The following is a 21,263-nucleotide window of genomic DNA, read 5'->3' on the forward strand; positions in this document are numbered from 1 at the left end:
TTTTAAAGGGCAGAAGAGGGCAGGAGAGTCGGCCAGGATAGAAGCGACTGGTCTTCAGCAGTCTCTTCTTTTCTGATCGATAAGCCCAATCGGTGTTACCTAAAGTGTTTAGTGAATCGCTGCCCTCCCAAATATGCATACCATTTCCCTCATTTGCATGCACGGATCGGGAGGGAATCACTAAACACTTTAGTGAATCGGGCCGTAGGGAAATCTTCTCCCTAAGGGCTCGCAAACCGATTGGTACACGATCGGTTTGCTTAGAGGATCCTGGCCTAAGTCTCCTATTCCCTTCTATCTTTCATCCATTCCTCTTTATCACATTTCTATCTATTGTAATATTGTTCATCTTGCTGGAACTCAGAAAAACCTTTATAGACTATGCATAATTCAGAATGCAGCAGTTAGATTGATTTTCAATTTTAAGAAGTATGATCATGTTACTGATTTTTATCATCGATTGCACTAGCTTCCAGTTGAGGGTTAAATTTAAACTCGGCTGTATTTATTTTAAGGCTGAATTCCTGAGTATCTTATGGAATCTTTTACTATTACGAACTTTAAGCATCCTAGAAAAACTCATTCATTGTTTTTGTTCCCTTCTATGAAAGGATGTAAATTAAAGAAATTTCAGGAACGACTACTATCTTCCAGTCAACCTCATGGACTGGGGATTTAACTCATATATTCACACTCCCAACTTCATATCAATAATTTCGACGTGCCTTATAAACGTATCTTTTCAGGGAATACTTCGGAAGTTAGAAATCGGATGTCTATTCATTTGTATTATTAGTCTTTGTGAACTGCATAGAACTTAATGGTATTTGTGATATACAAGTGAGTTTTATGTTATGTTATGTATTCATTATACTCCTCTCACTCACCTCTTTGATAACCCTCTTCTCCTACATGGTTCTACCATTCCCAGCATCCCCCTTCATCTCCTCCCCCTACAGAGTAGCTTAATCTCTCCCCCTATAGTACAGCATCTATTCTCCATTCTTCCTTGCAGTGCAGCATTTATCCTCTCCCTTTTCCTATTCTCCTCCACAGTGCAGCATCTTCCCTGCCCCCGCCAAATCAGCATCCCCCCTGTCCTCTCTATTATACAATATCTCTCCTAACCCCTGTCATCCTACAGTAAAGCATCTATCCTCCATTCTCCCTTACAGTGTATCATTTACACTTTCTCTTTCCCCCATACAGTGCATCTCCCCTGTCCTCCCTACTCACAGCATCTTCCCCTCTTTTGTCATCCTACAGTACAGCATCTACCCTCTATTCTCCCTTACAGTACAGAATCTAACCTCCCTCCTTCCCCTTTCTCTCCTACAGTACAATATCTCACCTTTCCCAACAATGCAGCATCTCCCCTCTTCCCTGTGCCCCTTGTAGTGCAACATCTCCTTATTTCCCAATATAGATCCTCTCCCCAGTCCCCCAAAGAGTGCAACATTTTCCCTCTCCCTTGTCTCCCTCTAGTGCAGCACCTTCCTCCTCCCCCTTGCAATACAGCAGTGGCTGCACAAGCCTCAACAGTCTGGGGTGTGTCAAGACAGTGACTCAGAAGTTGTGACAGCGGCAGCAAAAAGCACAAGGGTGGAAGGTGCAGCTGCACAAGCACCAGCAGTCTGCCTTGATTTGAGAACTGAACTCTTTCTTTGTGCTGCAGCTGCTTGTAGCATTTATTTGATTTCATTTCCAGTGTGCAGAGCACATTAGAAGTGAAATCAAGGCAGACTGTTGGTACTTGTGTAACTGATCTTCTGCCCTTGTGCATTCTGCTGCTGCTGCTACTACTTCAGAACCACTGCCCTGACACACACCAGACTGCTGAGGTTTGTGCTGCTGCATCTTCTGCCCTTGGGCTTCTTGCTGCCGCCACTTCAGAACCATTGCTGTGACACATCAGTGTTCCCTCTAAGCGGGCGGGTGTTGTGAGCAAACTTTTTTCACTGTGAGCTAAAAATATCGGGCGCCAGCAAGTTATGAGCCAAATAAATATGTTGCTTTCTACCACAGAACTTCCTTACGTTTGTATGGAATCTATCCCCTTTCAACTTTAGAGAGTGCCCTCTCGTTCTCCCTGCCTTAGCTACTAAGTCTATTCCCTTCAGTACCTTGAATGTTTTTATCATGTCCCCTCTCAATCTCCTCTGCTCAAGGGAGAAGAGGCCCAGTTTCTCTAATCTTTCGCTGTACGGCAACTCCTCCAGCCCCTTAACCATTTTAGTTGCTCTTCTCTGGATCCTTTCGAGTAGTACCGTGTCCTTCTTAAAGTACCAGTGCTGGACGCAGTACTCCAGGTGAGGGCGTACCATGGCCCGGTACAGCAGCATGATAACCTTCTCTGTCTCTTCAGTCCAGCATCTGCCCCTTCCATTCACTGTCTGTCTTTCCCTGCCATCTCTCCTCCTGCCCCCCCCCCCACCCCCCAATTTGGTCTAGCATCCATCATCTTCCTTCTGTTCCCCTCATGGTCTGGCATCTCTATCCTTCCCTCCCCCCTGTGGTTTTTAGCATATCTCTCTTCTCATTTCCTCCACTCAGATCTGATCATTCTCTGCTCTCTCTTCCCTTTTCTTCTCTGGTCTTCCTTCTCTATTTTCTGCCTCCATCTAAATTAAATTCTTTCTTACTATTTAGTCCCGTTTCCCTCTTTTCACTGTGTCTACACACAGCTTGTCACCCCTTTCCCTCACCCCTCCATTATCTTACTATTTTCTTCCCCCTTTATTTATCTCCTCCTTCCATCCAGTATGTGTTCTTTCCCCACTTCCATTCAGCATCTGCTCTCCCTTCTCAACTGACATCCATCTGCCTTCTGCTCTCTCTCCCTTCTTCTCACTTCCATCATCTGTCCCCTTCTCTCTCTCTCTCATCTCCTCCATTCCATCATCTGCCCCTTCTCTCTCTCTCTCTCTCTCCCCCCCCCCAACTTCCATCATCTGCCCCCCTTCCCCTCACCTTTGTGGGTCACTTTCTTTCCCCTGAGGGTGGCTCATGTCACAGGGGAAGCTTTGGCCGAGCAGAACCGCTTGATTGACAGTGGAACTTACTTGATTGATGTCGATGCTGGGGCCCGTTGCCGTTTGAAGGAAAAAAAAAAAGGTGGAAAAAAGGAACCTGTAAAGGCGAGAGGAAGGGAAACCTCCAGGACAGCTGCTTTTTGCCCTCCTTCAGCGGCCCAAGAGTTCAGACCAGCAGCGGCAGCTCTGTATGCTTTTAACTTCGGCACAGAGCTGCCCCTAATCAATAGTTTAGCGCGGTTTCATGAGGCAGCCTCGGGGCCTTTGATAGCCGGCCCGCTTCGATGATGCGATGTGGGCCGGCCTAGCAAAGGCCCCGAGGCTGCCTTATGAAACCGCGCTAAACTATTGATTAGGGGCAGCTCTGTGCCGAAGTTAAAAGCATACACAGCTGCCGCTGCTGGTCTGGAGGTGCGGAGACAAGGCAGGAGGCAAACGCGGTGGAAGGCAGGAGTCCCGGCGAAGGCAGGAGTCCCGGCACAGCGACTGCAACAGGAAGTTGCAAGTCAGCTGACGCCGGCCTTTCGTTGCGGCGGGGACCGAATCCTTCGCGGACCGGCAAGATTTTGTTTGCGGACCGGCGGTTGAAGAACTGTGCTCTACACTGTGTGCGCTGTGACGAGAAACTTGTGCGCTGCGAGGTAATATTTTGTGCGCCAGCGCACCCCAGCGCAGCTTAGCGGGAACACTAACCCTGCTGTCCTGCAACACTTTTCCTGAGTGTTCATACATCCCAATTGAGAATGGCTGTTCTAAAGAGAGAAGGAGAGCTGACAAGGTTCAAACCCTTCAAGGAATCTTCTATAAATTGTCTTAAGAAACTGACTCATTTTGTGCACTTGTTGTTTGATTTGAAAACAAATAAAGTATTATTGAAAACTAAAAAAAAAAAAAGAAACTGACTCATGGGATTTCTGATATTCATTACTGAATGGGTGGATGGTAAGTATTTCATTTCTCATCTTCGAAATAGATTGTTTGGGTATCTTTTTATAAGTTATCTGCTTTGATTGCAGGTTTTTCTGGAAATGCAGAATATAAATGCCAAATTAAATTAAAGGGCACAAAATATTCTATGGATCAAAATATTTACAAAATTGAAATTTCTCCCCTTAATCATCAGTGAGAATGAGAACAACAGCACGCTGGACGATAACAGGCAGAGTCGAGAGATTCCTGTGCTGGAGGAGGTTACTGTCATAATTAGAGGGTGAGTGGCAAAATATATGTATTTACTTGTCTATTAAAGTATAATTTTTCATCAATTAATCTCTCTAATTCTAATCTGGTAGTCCATTATCCCCCTCATTCTATAACTTTAAGGCTCATTTTCAAAAAAGTTAGACGTCCAAAAGACAGCATAAACCAGCACTTGGACATCTTACTAGTCAAAATGTCCAAGTGGGCATTCTCAAAACAGACTTTCTAGACATCTTTCTGATTGTTTTGTCTCCAGTGCATCCAAATCTTAAGGGGGCATGTTAGAGGCATGTTGTAGGTGGGTTTAGTACTTGGACACTCGGTAGGGATAATCAAACCTTTTAAAAAATGTCCAGGGCTTTTTTTTTTTTTTTTTTTTTTAAGACATTTCGAGCTAGACCTGTTTTAAAAGCATCTAAATACTAAAAATGTGCCCAAACTGATCAGATGACCACTGAAGGGATTAAAGCATGACACCCCCCTCCTTACTCCCCCAGTGGTCACAGACTCCCTCCCACCACCCAAGATATGAAAAAAAAACCCCAGTACATTCTAGTTTGTATTACAAGGGGGTGGTGAAAAGTTCTTAGCCCAAGCAGCTTCAGATGTTAACAGACATATGAGCCCAGAGAGCAGAGGGACACTCTTAAGAGTTATTGCAGTGAATTTCATATTAAAAGTCACAAATATAGATGTCACTATATGTTTATTTAAGATTCGATATACAGCTCCTGCATTTTAATGACCTAAGTGGTTTACAAAGAGCCAGATTCACTTAAAGGTAGCGATTCAATCGCTGTTGACCGATTACTTAATGCATGCAAATGATTTGCACGGAGGTAAAAATCATTTGCATGCAAACTCCCCGACTCAATCGCTCACTGCTGTCAGCGGCTTTTTTGGGTGTTTTTTTTTTCTTTTGCATGGCCACTTGAAAAAAAGCCCCCTCCACAACAAATGCAACTCCTGAAAAAAAAGGCAGGAAGGATGCCCACTCCCTCCTGCCATCGCCCGGCATCCCCACCAAACCCCCCCCCCCCCCAAAAACAGCAAGAGGGATGCCGACTCCCTCCTGCTGACAAATACCTCCCCCCACCCCTGAAAAACCCAGCAGGAGGGATGGCCACTCTCTCCTGCCACCGACCCTGGACCCCAGTATTCATGCCCTCTAGTTGCTTATTTTGACTTTTGCAATAATTATCTTGGGACATACATCACAGAATTGCTTATTTAGATTTCTTACTTGTAAGTAAAACAATAGTTGAATGACTGTATTTCTTAACACCTTTCTTAGCTGTTGTCCAGTATGCTGAGCTATGAATCTATCTGCTTATCTATCAAATTTACCCTAATCTAATAAGTTTAAGTAGGCCTCCTGCCTTATGTTCATCCTTGTCTCTCTTTTTAGGCTGGAATCCATCTCCTATTTAAACATTTCTGCAGATAAGCCAGAGAAAAGATTTTTGATGCACTGCTACCAGGTGAAAGCAATTATTTATTCATCTTGATTGCCCCAACAGCTGGGGATTTTCATCTTCATCTTCATCTTGGACTCTGGCTTTTGAGTTTGATCTCTGTACATTCAATTTTCTTCTTGCAGTTGGAAAACCTTGGCCACCGAGCAGTTCCTGTTAATGTGACTTTCCGGATGCCACTTCAGCTGGAGGCCAGCTTTTTGTGGGACCTAGACAGAAATGTCTCTGTGAAGGTCAGTTTTGTGGAACATACTGAAGCTAGTGGAGAAAACCAAATAGAGGGAGAAGGAAGGGAAGGAAAAAGGGGTAAAGGAAAGTGTGACCGAGCATGTTTTGCACGTAAGTATTAAGCTAGTTTCTCCTTAATTAAACACTACTACGGAGAGAGAAAGAGATAATGGTTACTGTGGATGGGCAGACTAGATGGGCCATTTGACCTTTATCTGCCATCATGTTTCTATGTTAAAAATAGAAAGCAGCAATACAATTACCAGAAAGCAATGATATACAGTATTTCTTTGCCAAAAAGCAGCAAATTCCCAGAATATTCCATTCCTTAGTAAAATAGGAGGTTATCTTCAACAACTGCAGTGGCCGCCATATTAATTTAAATGTCAGCTGCAGCATTTAAATTAATGTGCATTCACTTCTACTAAATATATAGTCAATGACACTGAATTCAATGAATGACATGGAAACTTAAGTGCTGAAAAAAATTCAGCACTAAGCGCTATTCTATAAAGGGTGTGTATGTTATATACTTTATGCAGAATAACATTTAGCATGGATCCCACACCTAAATTTCAGGTACCGGACATATGCCTGCTGAAACCTGATATAAATGCCCAAGTCAGGTGTAGTTAGACAGTATTCTGTAATTCTGCGTGCAACTTTTCGGAATGCCTCGACACAGGCATGACCACACCACCTTTTTACATGCCTTATAGAATAGTGTGTATCCAGATGTGCATACAAATTTTAATGTGCCAATTAACATCAATAATTGATTGTTGGCACCCAATTATTGAGGTTTGGAACTCATTATCCAATTTGCTTCTGCATCTCAGAAGCATGCCCAAAGTTGGGCGAACAACTTTGGGTGCCGTATATAGAATCCATTGACCAGCAGTGCCAATATGTGTTTAGTTTAAGCCTGCTAACTAGTAGTCCTATACTAGCCATATAGACTATTCATATACCACCTGATATTCAATGAAATTTAAACAGTTGGAAAAGGCTCCCAGGTATTTAAATCACTTGTTCAAGCCTAACTATGAATATTCTATGGCACCTGAGCCGAAACCAGCTAATGTTTGGGCGGTCCAGGGGCGGAGTCAGCAGTTATGCAGTTAAATGCCAATATTCAACACTAAAATACATAAATGGGACAGCTGTTTATGTGGCCCAATCTCTATACAGTTCAACTTATGCAGTTAAGGGCTGAATATTGCACTTAATCACATAAGTGTTATCTAGCCTGGTATTCCTAGATATTCAATGTCAGAGCCCAGTCATGGCCTGGAATTGAATAGCCAGAAATAAAGCTGGTAGTGGCCAGAAAAATGCTGACTGCTGCCAGCTGAAAATCAGCTGGATAGTGACTAAATATCACTACTATATGGATAATGTTGCTACTGCACCCTCCCTCCACTTTTGCACTATATGAATAAAGCTGGAGCAATTAGACTTATTTTCAGCCCATGTTTATCTATGTAGTGGTGCAAAATACATGGATAATGGTAAATGTTAAGCTCCATTTGCAAAATTGACCCCATAATTCCAAGATGTACTAATTTAGTAATAAAACATTTCCTAGTGCAACAATTCCCAGCTTCATTGGTGAGCTGGATTCTGTTCCTACATGCGCTAGTTGGATGACTATGGTTACAGGGTTGTAGTACTCTGAGTGTGAAATAGTTGTTGCTGAATTCTCTCTTTCTCTCTCTCTCTCTTTTGCAGGGGGAAAATACATCATGTGGGACCTCAGAATCCCTCAGAACAGATTCACAAGACCAGAGCATGGTAATCACCATTCATTTACGAGAAGTGGGGACCCTAATCTCTCCATTTGCACTGATAATTCTAAAATTGCTTTCTCCTACTTCCTATTGGAGTCTATGAAAAATCCACACTGGTGTCAATAGCAGTGAGGTATTTCTTATCAAAGTTCTAATTCTTTTTTCTCCAACTAGATCAGTCCAAACCAATGAGTTATATTATCCAAAGGCAGATTGAGGTAGAGAAATATAGTTCCCAGTGATATCAATAGTATAACAGTAGGAGCAGTCTGGAATTAGTCAGTTTACTGCAGGCTGAATATTGGTCAGGGCTCTTGGAATTAAGCCCTATTGGAAACCTAGACACTACCAGGTCTACCCTTTGCACTCATACAAAGACCCACTCATTCACTTACACAAAAAACAAGAAAAAAAGTGGAGAAAAAGCCGCAGTTCATCTTCATATGACAAAAAACTCCACTTAAACAACCATTAAGCAAGGTCCAAAATGTATCAGTTCACTCAGCAGTGAGAAACACTATAGTAGCCCTCGTAGGAACCACCTCAAAAAAAAAATCTAGCACGCCAAATTACAAAACTTCAAAAAATGTGAGTAAAGCAAGCAGCACATATTTGAGTCTCAAACACAGTCAGTGGTAAGCAGGGAAAAACAAACAAACACTTAGCTGCAGACGGTGTCCAGGCTGTCTTCCATGCATCCAAAAAGTGCAAGCCTGCCTGGCCCTGCAACCACTCTTTCCCAAAGGGGAAACCTCCGTTTCGCTGAGCTGTGTCAGGGGAATGATTCCAGCCTACTCCACCAGCAACTGTAGAGGCTCTCCAGGTGCTCCAACTGCTCACATCCACACACATAGAAGTTGAGGCGTGGGATTCTTCAGCAACCAGTGTCTTCAAAATGGAGTACAGACTCTTCCCCTTTACTCACATTTTTTGAGGTTTTGTAATTTGGCGTGCCAGATTTTTTTTGAGGTGGTTCCTACGAGGGCTACTATAGTGTTTCTCACTGCTGAGTGAACTGATACATTTTGGACCTTTGCTTAATGGTTGTTTATAAGTGGAGTTTTTTGCCATATGAAGATGAACTGAGGCTTTTTCTCCACTTTTTTTTCTTGTTTTTTTTGTGTGTTAAGTGAATGAGTGGGTCTTTGTATGAGTGCAGTGGGTAGACCTGGTAGTGTCTAGGTAGGTCCCTCCTATGGTTTCTAATAGGGCATAATTCATTAATTTTAGGAGTTTTGTATGTCCTTCCTGAGATTTTTTTGGGTACTCTTGGAATTAAGCCCAGATATTCAGTGCCAATACCCAGACATGGCCCGGCACTGACTATCTGGGCCTAATTCTGCCCACAGCTGTCAGCATGCCATGGACTGGATATCAGCCAATGTGTTTCTCTAGCTCCATCTCCTGGTTGGGGGACATAACCTATTGGTTTGGACTGGTCTAGTAGGACTCAAGAAAAGGAAATTAACAGGTAAGAATAAATTTCACTTTTCTTCAGTTTCTGTGTGTTGTTGAGCAAATTCTCCACTGACTGGAGTGCATTAATCATTTTTTGCATGTTTTTAGCTGCCTTAAATTAGGGGACTTCAACAGATGCAATGAATTTCTTCAACAGACAGCTTATAATCTAAGGCAGGGATCCCCAAAGTCCCTCCTTGAGGGCCGAATCCAGTCGGGTTTTCAGGATTTCCCCAATGAATATGCATGAGATCTATGTGCATGCACTGCTTTCAATGCATATTCATTGGGGAAATCCTGAAAACCCGACTGGATTCGGCCCTCAAGGAGGGACTTTGGGGACCCCTGATCTAAGGTATATTACCAGAAGCAAAATACTACTTTCCTGATGTCCTTATCAGAAGAACCACACCAGTCCAGTTTTGACTCATTTGCAGCAGCAGCAGCAGATGTTGCAGAAGTTTGTAGAATTGCAACAGGCTTTGCAAGGACAAGCAACCTCAATCCCTCAGGCACCTGTGTCACAACCATTTCCTCCAAGCCCAGTGCTGAAAAAAATGGTACCGAAAGATGACCCAGGTCATTTCCTGACAAATTTTGAAAGGATTGCTTGGTTGTCAGGCTGGCCAGAAGGTATGTGGATAGCCTATTTGGGGAATCTTTTAATTGACAGTAGATGAACTGCCTTCCAGGAGGTTAATTCCACAGGAGCACCAACCTATGCAGAAGTGAAGGCCACCTTGCTAAAGAGTAAACTGTACCCCTGAAGCCTACCAGCAACAATTCAGAAAAGGCATATCTGCAAGGAGAAGAGAATCCCCAGAGTTTCTTTTACCGGCTCAAGGAAATAGCCTGATGGCTCCAACCTGAAGAGAAGACTGGGTCCAATATATCAAAAATTGTACTTTTGGAACTGTTCCTGAATGGGTTGCCCCAGCCCATGCGACAGTGGGTGCGGTGGCACCCTGGGCTGATCCCTGAAGGGGCTTTTGAAGCAGCAGAAGCCTTCTACCAGGCACAGGCTGAAACAGAACCCAATAATAGAAATAAAGGTGCAAAGAGTCCCAGGGAACCCCAAGAAAAGACAGAACCTGGGACCTCTTTGTTTTGCATGCCAAACCCACGGTCACATGGCAATAGAATGTCTGGACATAGAGGATGAGGCCATGGAGGTGAATATGGCAACACCTCATTCTTGTCATATTGTGGAGGCTTTCCACCCAAAGAAACAACTCAATAGAAGTAGAATTAAATGGTGGACTCTGGCAGTGCCAAGACACTTGTCTGCAGAGAAACCATGGACTGGTCACAAATAAACTATGGCCAACCCACATTGTTATCATGCATGCACGGGGAGTACAGGCAGTACCCTAAGGCCCAAGTCACTCTCAAGACTCCAGTTGTGGAAGCTCAGCTGGAAGCAGTCACAGAGTTAAAGACCTGCCTGCAGCGGAGAGGAGATTGCCCAACTGCAAAGGCAGGTAACTCATCTCAAATCTTCCATTGTACCCAGCAGGAACTGGCAGAAGAGCTCAGAAGGAAGTGGAAAGGGCACAGTAGCTTAACTGGATTACAGAGAAACACCAAGAGATGGCTTTGTATGTGACCCTCCATTCACAAGAGCAGTGTGGGTGACTAGAGTTGATGGTGGGAAAGATGAAGAAAATGCTAATGGTCATGGAGTGAGAGCTGGTGCGACAGCAACAAATGGTCTAGCCAGCAGCAGCAACAAGGTAAGCCTTCCGCCGCCAGTCTGCCCTAGAAGATGCCTCTCTGCAAATCCCTCCTACATGGAAACAGGACATCGCTGCAGTGAGGCAGCTTTCAGGGCAGGCCAGCAGCAGCAGACTTACCTTGTTGCTGCTGCCGGCTGCCCCAAGATTCAATTACAGTGGCCGGGTCCAGGGAGGAAGTAGGTGGGGAAGAGCCAGCCGGGCTGACTCCATTTTTAATATACCGTCCGGGCACTCAAAAAAGAGGACATGTCTGGGTTTTCCAGGACATCTGGTAACCCTAGATTTATTTCCATTGCTTTCAATGGAAGTAAAACCCAGACTGGCTAAATCTGTCCTCCTTTTTCTGTGGAGTAACAGGCAGCAGATACACAAACAGGAAGGAGAAGATGTGCAGAGTACACAGCAGTTGTTCACTGCTTGCTATGTCACCTCAAGAGAAGGAGGGAAGATGGAAGAATTGGCAGCACTATGCACTTCCTCCCTGCTGTCCTGTGTGTTGGAGCCATTTTTCATTACCCATGCATTGTCAGTTGTCAGATCTTGGGATTCTTTACCAGCCTGACAGCTCCATTTGTTGTACTTTAGAAGGTGCAATCCTGTACAAATGCATGATTTATAAACCAGGTTGTAGACCTTGAGACTCTGTCATCTTATGATGGTGACACCTAGTGGTTAGACTCAATATAACTATACCAATTTTCAGTGAAAGCTGTGGTTTCTTGGCCCTGGCTGCTGTGATGGATAAGCTAAATAGAAGGGAGGGGAGACTGAAAATAGGTGAAACCCATATGAAATTGAAAATGAATGTCTTATAATATCCAAAGGCCTGCAATCTCCTCACATGGTTTCAAAATTTCCCCTTTATACTAAGACTTCTGAATCAAAGGCCAGGGTTCTAATAACAAGCCACTTCTCTCTAACAAAACCTATTTTCAAATGGGAGTTAGAAATATTTGTTAGTAATGGTAGGATTTAAAGGAGATGCTTGATCTCATAACTTTGGTTTTGTTTTCACCTTCCTGTTTAAACCAGGGAAGTTGGAGGGAGATGTGGGAGTCTCAGAATTCATTGAATGAGCCCTCCTGCTTCCTGGATTATATCACATGATATTTCTTATCTTTGACAGCAAGAATGCAACTCTCCATTTTGCCGGATGGTCCAGTGCAAGGCCCAGGTGCTGGCCCAGGGAGCCCATATCACCTTCTGCTTTGGTGGGTTATTTTATTCAAACAGATCTGTGCAGGTAAGGAGGATGGAAGAAGGAGAATAAGAACATAGAAAAATCAGATTCTTAAAGAAGTCTGTAATTAGGGTATCTTTGACTTTTGAGAATATTTTTGGATTGCTCCCTTATGTTGGTTCATGAACTACTAAAATATATTAAATGTAAAATGAGTGTAAAATGTATTTTTCTTATATTCATTTAATGAAAGTATTAAAAATGAATAAAGATTTAAAAAAAAAACAAAAAACCTACAAAACAGTCAATATTTTTTTTTTTTCTAAAACCAATGCACTTAAATGCATTTACTGTAACTCTATATTTGGAAGTCTGTGACTGAAAAAGATCACATCATGTTAATGATAGAACTTTTCTTTCACAGTTGAAAGCTCAAAAGCTCAGTATGAACAGTGAAGCATTCCTTACCATTAATGAAATGAAGTATTTCCAGAAGCCTGAGCAGAAGTTTCATTATGCCAAGGTAAATAAGTCACCTCACCCACACTGAAGAAACTGTGAATCCTAGCACTGCTTTGCTAGGGTGTGTGGATTTTCATTGTAATCAGAACTCATGAATGTGAATCTCAGTTCTATCTGACATGTGTGGATCCTGCCATCCTCCGAGGCTGGGAGTCAAATAATGACTTTAGTGATTGGATAAAAAGTTTGTGGCTCAGAGTATGTATCGAAACATTAGTGTGCCAAGGGGATGAGAGTTCTTGCATTCTGGGGAATAAACTAAAAGCAACTGGGTCTCAGGAGAAGCTCCTCTTATGATATTATGCTTTGTACTGTGCATATTTAATCACTGACTTCAGTGACATGCATGTGTGTTTATGAGTGCCTCTCTTTCTTTCATTGTTTTTCTGTGTCCCTTAACAGGTGGTCACTGAAGTGGAGGTGATTTCTCCAGTCAGTATATTACCTGTTGTCCTTGGTAGCTCTATTGGTGGGTTGCTTTTGTTGGCTGTGATGGTAGTGATATTATACAAGGTATGTGACTTCCTAGTACCCCATTTCCAGCCAATACAATATGCTTAAATGTGAGGTATGTTTTCTCTCTTTTTCTGTTTCCTCTCCATTTGCGCTAAAATGTGGCACAGAAAAAAAGAGAGTAGAACAACTTTAGGAATAATGCCTTCCATAAAAAGCTGAATTCACATTGCAAGCAAGCAAGAAACCTGAGAAGGACAGGAGCAGATAGTTAAGATGATGAGAACATAAGAAAAGTCATACTGAGTGAGACCAAGGTCCATTGAACCCAGCATCCTGTTTCTGACGGTGGCCAGTCTGGATCACAAGTGTTCAGCAGATCCCCAAAAGCAGATTTGTTTCTCATAGCTCATTTCCAGGATGAATAGTGGCTCTCCCTATGCAGTACTGAGAACCAAAACAGCATTGTGCTTCTAAGAAGGCCTATACTCCACACTATGACTGAGGAAACCAAAAAGAAAAAAGGAGTGGAACAATGGTTTCTGGATGACACAGGAAAAGTTTATTTTAAAATATGAATATACAAATATAGAAACAATGCACTACAACATGTGGTGAAAACAAGTTGTCTTCTCAACAATATAATAAATCATATGGTTCATAAAACCAGTCTGCTTGCAGTTGTCTGTTCTGCAATATGAACCAGTCTGAAAAGGCACCTGTGATCAGGCGAACATGTGGTTCGGACCCAACATGGTCTGTGTTTCTGCAGAATTATGCCTTCATCAGGGGGCCTTAAAAAGAAAATGCAGAGCCTTTTGTAAAATATGTGACCTGCTGAGCAAAAGGGTACCAAATGTAGGGTTATAAACAGAGAGAAAGGCTATAAAGTTTGGAGGGGTATATTTGTGCACCTTTAATTTTTGAAACTTTTGTGTACTATAGGGTCTGTAGAAATGGATTATTCAGTGTTTTTCAGAGAGATTACAGCGATATAGATGTTTAATTTGATATTTTTCAAATGTGGTTTTTTCCAAAAATACATACTTTTTTATTGATAAGTTTCTCATTTTTTAAAGATGTGATTAGTCCATAACTGAGACTGAAATTATGTGGGATTATGCAGTTGATATCCCTCTATCTTGTGGTATAAATAAGTTATATGCCCCACTTTTGACACCTTTTCTCTGTAGATCACATATGTATAAGAGCATTAATAAATATACAGGCAGTCCCCGGGTTAAGAATCAGTTACATTTTTAAAGTTGTTCTTAAGTCAGAATTGTGTGTAACTTAGAATTTATAGATTTTAAGATTCTTCCTGCTTACCTCTGCTCCCAGAGGTAAGCAGAGGTACAGCAAAGGTACAGCATAAACAACCTCACGCTGTTCTTAATGTGCTACAGGAGAAGTGTAGGAGTCTATGCAACTGGAAATATTGTTCAGTGAAATCAAATAAAGCCGCAAGTGTGTTCTTAAGTATGAGTTGTACTTAAGTCGGGCGTCTGTACTTTGGGGACTGCATGTACATGTATTTGCTGGCATCAATATCACAAATCTACACATTACTCGGGGCATTTGCAACTACAAGTGTCAGTGGCGATCTTGCAATATATGCATGTATTTGCCACCACTTATATGTGTAACTGCCAGATCTCACAAAACTACTCTCATAAGAGGAGCTCTTTTTCAAAATGATTATGTAGGTGGTGTTCAATACCTAAGAGGTAAGCTCAATTTCCACCTTAATCACTGTTTGGAGACTCGAGGTACAACAGGCTGGTTAGTGGCACTTACACTTGTTTTGGAGCAGGTGTAAATGCCAATAGGGAGATTTCTTTTCCCCAATGAAGAATTGATCCAGATTTTGCACAGTCCAGTAGGACTTGGACCTAGAACTAAGAAACTCCTTAGTGAAGACCGTCTGCTCTGATAAAAATTAAGTCCCCACCTCCCAAGTGACAATTTCAGAAAGTACATCCTTATCTAGAGCCCTATCTCATAAGATCTGGGAGTGACTGCACTTGGGCCCCTTTTACCCTGATTTTCTTTTATTGCAGGGGCTGCTTGGGTAGATAGCATAGGATATAAGCAAATATGGAGCATATAAATAGAAACATGATGGTAGGTAAAGGCCAAATGACACATCTAGTCTGCCCATCCTCTGTAACCATTATCTCTTCCTCTTTCTAAGAGATCTCAAGTACCTATCCCAAGCTTTCTTGAATTCAGACACAGTCTCTGTCTCCACCACCAGCTCCGGGAGACTATTCCACGCATCTACCACTCTTTCTGTAAAAAGGTATTTCCTTGGATTACTCCTGAGCCTATTGCCTCTTAACTTCATCCTATGCCCTCTCATTCCAGAGCTTCTATTCAAATGAAAGAGACTTGACTCATGCACATTTATATCACGTAGGTATTTAAACGTCTCTATCATATCTCACTTCTCCCGCATTTCTTCCAAAGTATACAGATTGAGATCTTTAAGTCTATCCCCATACACCTTATGAAGAAGACCAAGCACCATTTTAGTAGCCTTATTCTGGACCGACTCCATCCTTTTTATATCTTTTTGAAGGTGCGGTCTCCAGAATTCTACACAATATTCTAAATGAGGTCTCACCAGAATCTTATACAGGGGCATCAATACCTCCTTTACTCTACTGGACATACCTTTTCCTATGCACCCTAGTATCTTCTAGCTTTCACTGTCACTTTTTCAACCTGTTTAGTCACCTTAAAATCATCACATACAATCACACCCAAGTCGCGCACTTCTTCTTCACCCCCTAAACTGTACCGTTCCTTCGGGTTTTTGCAGCCCAAAGGCATTTCTTAGCATTAAATTTTAGCTGGCAAATTTCAGACCATTCTTCAAGCTTTGCTAGGTCTTTCTTCAAATCTATCTATTGTTCCATGTCTTCCCTTCCTATCTATTCATGTTCACAATCTCCTACCTTTCTCTGCCCTTCCCTTCCATCCATGTGTACCATCTCCTTCCTTTTTCTTCTCCCCTATTCCCATCTTTTCTTAAACAGCATTTTTGTATCTCCCCTTCCCCACCCCTGCCATCCCTGTGTACCATTTCCTCTCTCTCTCTGCCCTTCCTCTCCATCCATGTGTAGTATATCTTCCTTCTCTCTCCCCATCTGGTGGCCTGATATCTTTCTCCTCTCCTTCCCACAATCTGACATCTCTCTCCCCTCCTCCTCTTTGTGGTTGCACATCTCCGTGTCCTTGTCTTCCCCTTCCCACCTACCTCTCTCTCTTCCTTTCCTTACCTGGTCTGGCATCTCTCTCTCCTTCCCATGGTCCGACATGTCTCTCCTTTCTTTTCACCCTTCTTATGGCCTGGTATCTCGTCTTCTCTCCTTCCCTCCTCCTCCTCCCTACGATGGTCTGGCATCTCTGTCCTTCCCTTCCTATTCCCTTCCCTCCCCCAGAGGTCTGGCATTTCTTTCTCTTTTTTCCTCTCCATCCCTGCAGTCCAACATTTCTCTAATGAGCACTCCCCCTATGACTCCCCCTCCCCTGCATTCCTCCCCTCCCAGTAAGGTAGCTACTCTTTCACTCTTCGGGTCACTGGCAGCATGAGTGAAGTAAACATGCTGCCTTCGGTGTCCGGAAGCTTTCCCTCTGCTACTGCTTTGCGCCTAAGGGGGACAGGAAGTAGTAGCAGAGGGAACACTTCCGGACCACAGAAAGCAGTGTGTTTACTTCACTCACGCTGCTGGTAATCTGAAGAGTGAAAAAGCGGCTGTAGCGATGGATCTTGCAGGGGTGGTTGGGGGGGATGAAACACCGAACTGCTCCATCCTTTTTATATCTTTTTCAAGGTGCGGTTTCCAGAATTGTACACAATATTCTAAATGAGGTCTCATAGTAACATAGTAGATGACGGCAGATAAAGACCCAAATGGTCCATCCAGTCTGCCCAACCTGATTCAATTTAATTTTTTTTCTTCTTCTTAGCTATTTCTGGGCAAGAATCCAAAGCTCTGCCCAGTACTGTGCTTAGGTTCCAACTACTGAAGTCTCTGTCAAAGCTCATTCCAGCCCATCTACACCATCCCAGCCATTGAAGCCCTCCCCAGCACATCCTCAACCAAACGGCCATATTCAGACATAGACCATTCAAGTCTGCCCAGTACTGGCCTTAGTTCTTCAATATTTATTATTATTTTCTGATTCTAAATCCTCTGTGTTCATCCCATGCTTTTTTTTTTTAACTCCGTCACCGCTTTCCTCTCCACCACCTCTCTCAGGAGTGCATTCCAGGCATCCACCACCCTCTCCGTAAAGAAGAATTTCCTTACATTGCTCTTGAGTCTCCCACCTCTCAGCCTCAAATTATGCCCTCTGGTTTTACTATTTTCCTTTCTCTTGAAAAGATTTTGTTCTATGTTAATACCTTTCAAGTACTTAAACGTCTGGATCATATCTCCCCTGTCCCTCCTTTCCTCTAGGGTATATATATTCAGGGCTTCCAGTCTCTCCTCACCAGAACCTCTTCCTATGCACCCTAGCATTCTTCTAGCTTTTGCCATCACATTTTCAACCAAGAGAGAGTAGCAGGAGTAAGAAAATAAGGGAACCAATTTAAAGAAAATTGTACATGAGGTCCAAATAGTGCTTGAAAATTATCTTACCTAGGGTAGGGTAGGAGGGGGAAGACAGTTATAAACTAAGGCTGGTGGGATGAGAGGTACTGAGTGAACAGGCAGCTAACAAAGGTAACCATTTATTTAGAATTTGGAGAGTCATAGGATATTTTGTTTGCATTTTACTATATTTTTTTAATTTTAAGTGGAATAACTGACACCAGACATGTTGAAATACTTTACATATGATCGCACCATATTTCCTTTTTAAATGGGAAAGGAGGGTGCTGTATATAACTTTTGAACTAGCTTACTTAGGGTCCTTTTATTAAAGCTTAGTGTGTGCTAAATGCTACATGACATATTTTACACCTATGTCCATTGAACCAGGGTTCAAATTCTACTGACACAACCTTGTGATCTTAGAAAAAGCCATTTCACCCTTCCATTGCCTCAGATACAAATTTGAGGCTAGATAACTAACTCACAATCACACACATTAACATGTGTTATTTATTACGAGTCCTATTATATGGAGTGGAGCCTTTCTTACTATTTTAATGGTAGTAATGTTTCTTAGTACACATTAGCCTAGGTTAATAAATCTAGCCCTAAGATTATGATGTTCCATACCTAGAACAGCCATGAATATGGTATCAAATGTTTGAATTAATTAAAACCACTGATCTGCTGCTCTCCCTCCTTGAAAGCAAGAGGCCTGAAACTATTCTACGCTTCTCCTTTTAGTATCACACACCAGTTCAAATGCTGATTTCACTTGCATTTAATTACTTTTTTGCATTGGTGTAATTCTATTGTTACTGTTCTATTGGTCAAGAAATGCTTTTTTAGTTTGCGAATGCTGAGGAAAGTTAAACATCTTTTTCATCACCATCATTTTTCTATCTTAGTTCAATCAATTATATTATCACGTCTTGATTACTGTAACGCTAAATACCTCGGCATTACAAAAATTTGTCTTCATAGATTACAATTAATTCAGAATACTGCTGCGAAGCTGATCTTTGGAAAACGTAAATTTGACCATGTGACCCCTTTGCTTCAGAGTCTTCATTGGCTCCCGGTTTATTTTAGAATTCATTAAATTGAATTCTAAAATAAACCGGGAGCCAAAATAAAGGAATAAGAGGATTAAAGATACCATGTAGAATTTTAAAAGAAATACAAGCACAAAAATATGTGCTTGTATTTCTTTTAAAATTCTACATGGTATCTTTAATCCTCTTATTCCTTTATTTTGAAATGTTTACCGATTCTCCTTTGCAAGAGGTATCCAACAATTTAAGGAGTCAAGATCTTCAATCTTTGGTCTTTAAATTCTCTCAACTGTGGAATGATCTCCCCTTTTTTTAAGGAGTTCCAGTTCATTTCAATTTTTCCATAAATCTATAAAAACTACTCTAATTGCCAAACATTTTTGAAAATTAATTCTTTTGAAATTTTGCTATTTTCTATTTATCATTTGTAAATCATTCCCTGTTTATTTAATTGCTGTAAACTGAGTTGAGCCTTCTCAGAATGATGGCTCGGTATACAAAGTTAAGCTTTAGTTTAGTTTAGTGGTGGAAGTTGAAATTAATAGCAAATTAAACATTTCTCTGCTAGAGCTGCTGTTACTTCTGTTTACCCCCAAAGAATGTATAGCAATATATACTGTGCATTCTTTAATAGAAAGTCTTATTTTTCCCTTTCTCTCCCCTCTCTTCTATTTCATTCTTACTTATATGTCTTATTGTTTTGTAGTTTGGATTCTTTAAAAGAAGGAACAGACCAGAAAATCAGGACCTTACTGATCCAGGGAAGCCAAGTGAGGAGCAGTCAACAACTGCTGACCCATCTCTACCAACCCCTCAGGAAACACCCATAGACTCCTAAGCTCAGACCACCTTTGGGAGCAGACCATGCTAATTATGCGATCATACTAATTATGTGGTCAAGTAGAGGAATTCTTGTATGGATACTGAGTTCTTGGGGAGAAGAGAAGGGGAGTGTACACATGGAAACAGTGGGTTCTGGGGGTCAGCATTACAGGAAGTTGAATCTTGAATGACATAGGAAAGGGAATGAGCATACAGAGCATTTTATCGCTAGAACAGATAACTCAGGAAATGGGCGCAGGGCTAGTTTCTTACCTCTAAGACCATGGTTAAAGTCATTAATGCACAGGCATCACCAAACTGAGCCAGTCAGGTCCTGACACCTACATAAACTCAGGAATCTCCAGCATTTCAAAACTGCTGTATATCTGTCTTCTGTAAAATAAACAGCTGCAGTAATGCTGCTTTTCATCACAGTTCTGTTTATTTTATTAAGTCATTTGACTAATTTTTCCAGGTTCTGGAACTGGGAAATTTCCCCAGAAGTTATGCATTCTTCCAAGGGGTCAAGAGTTAGGGGATGAGGTTAAGTTCCCCCTGGTAAGAGGTGGCCCAGTACAAAGCCACCACACTTAGCATTTCTTGTAAATAGTGTCTGTGGCAATTAAAGATAATCTACACATTTCAGTGTTGGTATCAGGAATGCAGGGGCATTGAATATTTGGATAAGGCAGCAACTGTCACTTCTGGCTGGATAGTGGTGATATTGAAACTTTAAAAACTTTCTTTCTTCACTCAATTACAATCTCCCTTCACCCACTCAAACGCATAAAAAAGGCCATCATCTAGATATGGTAGCGATGTCCATAAAGGAAATCATAAACCCCCCTATCTCTCTCTCGAACAGTACTTGGTGTCATGATATCTGGTCCGACCATTTCACATATTATTTCAATCTAATTTGGACCCGGCTAAAATCTAAGACACGCCCACGGACAAAAAGAGAACACCTTACAAGGGGCCATATCAATCCAGAGGAATATTGGTCACAATATGATCTACAGGCGAAGATAGAAGAAGAAGGAGTTGACTTCTATGCTCACTGGATGAAAACTAGCATGTCCATCTTAGATAAAATTGCCCCAATACGAAAGAGCAAAAGCTGCTCAAACAAATACAACAAATGGTTTGACGTTGAACTACTAACAATGAAACAATCAGTAAGACGATTAGAGAGAATCTGTAAAAAAAACGGGAAAACTATCAGACCGAAACATCTGGAGATCCAACATAAAACTTTACAAACAACAGATAAAAGAAAAATGTAAAACTTTTTACTCGACCAAAATTAACTCATCTAATACTAGCTCAAAAGGAGCCAACACAAAAGAACTGTTCAACATAGTTACAAATTTATTCGACACCACATGCCATACTCAACCCAAGCATAATATCAAACTACCCTCAGCAAACGAACTAGCACAACATTTTGATTCAAAAATCAAAAACCTAAGAACTAACTACTCGACAATTGCTGCATACGAACATCAATCAATTGACATACCAAGAAATGAAATACAAGCGGATATGATCTGGTGCTCCTTCCACAACTCAGATTGGAATAACTACAACAAATTATATAACAAGTACTCTAAATCATACTGTGTCCTGGACTCATGTCTCCCAGAGATTATGAAAGCAGCTCCACTAGGCTTTAAACTATCCCTATTGAATTATCTAACCAATA

General features: G+C 41.7%; 1 protein-coding gene across 2 annotated transcripts in view; it reads left to right on the top strand.

The window, feature by feature from the left end:
- LOC117361442 (integrin alpha-M-like) overlaps positions 1 to 20,530 on the top strand; it is a 122,328-nt gene extending 101,798 nt beyond the window's left edge. The window contains exons 23-30 of one of the 2 annotated variants that reach the window (XM_033946785.1): positions 4,156 to 4,242; positions 5,641 to 5,713; positions 5,833 to 5,940; positions 7,667 to 7,729; positions 12,046 to 12,162; positions 12,524 to 12,622; positions 13,024 to 13,134; positions 19,443 to 20,530. In XM_033946785.1, coding sequence (XP_033802676.1) covers positions 4,156 to 4,242; positions 5,641 to 5,713; positions 5,833 to 5,940; positions 7,667 to 7,729; positions 12,046 to 12,162; positions 12,524 to 12,622; positions 13,024 to 13,134; positions 19,443 to 19,574 — 790 coding nt within the window. In that variant the 3' untranslated portion in view covers positions 19,575 to 20,530. Of the gene's footprint in view, positions 1 to 4,155; positions 4,243 to 5,640; positions 5,714 to 5,832; positions 5,941 to 7,666; positions 7,730 to 12,045; positions 12,163 to 12,523; positions 12,623 to 13,023; positions 13,135 to 19,442 lie in introns of those variants that run through there. The other variant, XR_004539651.1, reaches the window with a different exon arrangement.
- Positions 20,531 to 21,263: the final 733 nt, after the last annotated feature.

This window comes from Geotrypetes seraphini, chromosome 5, assembly GCF_902459505.1.
Source record: "Geotrypetes seraphini chromosome 5, aGeoSer1.1, whole genome shotgun sequence".
NCBI lineage: Eukaryota > Metazoa > Chordata > Amphibia > Gymnophiona > Dermophiidae > Geotrypetes > Geotrypetes seraphini.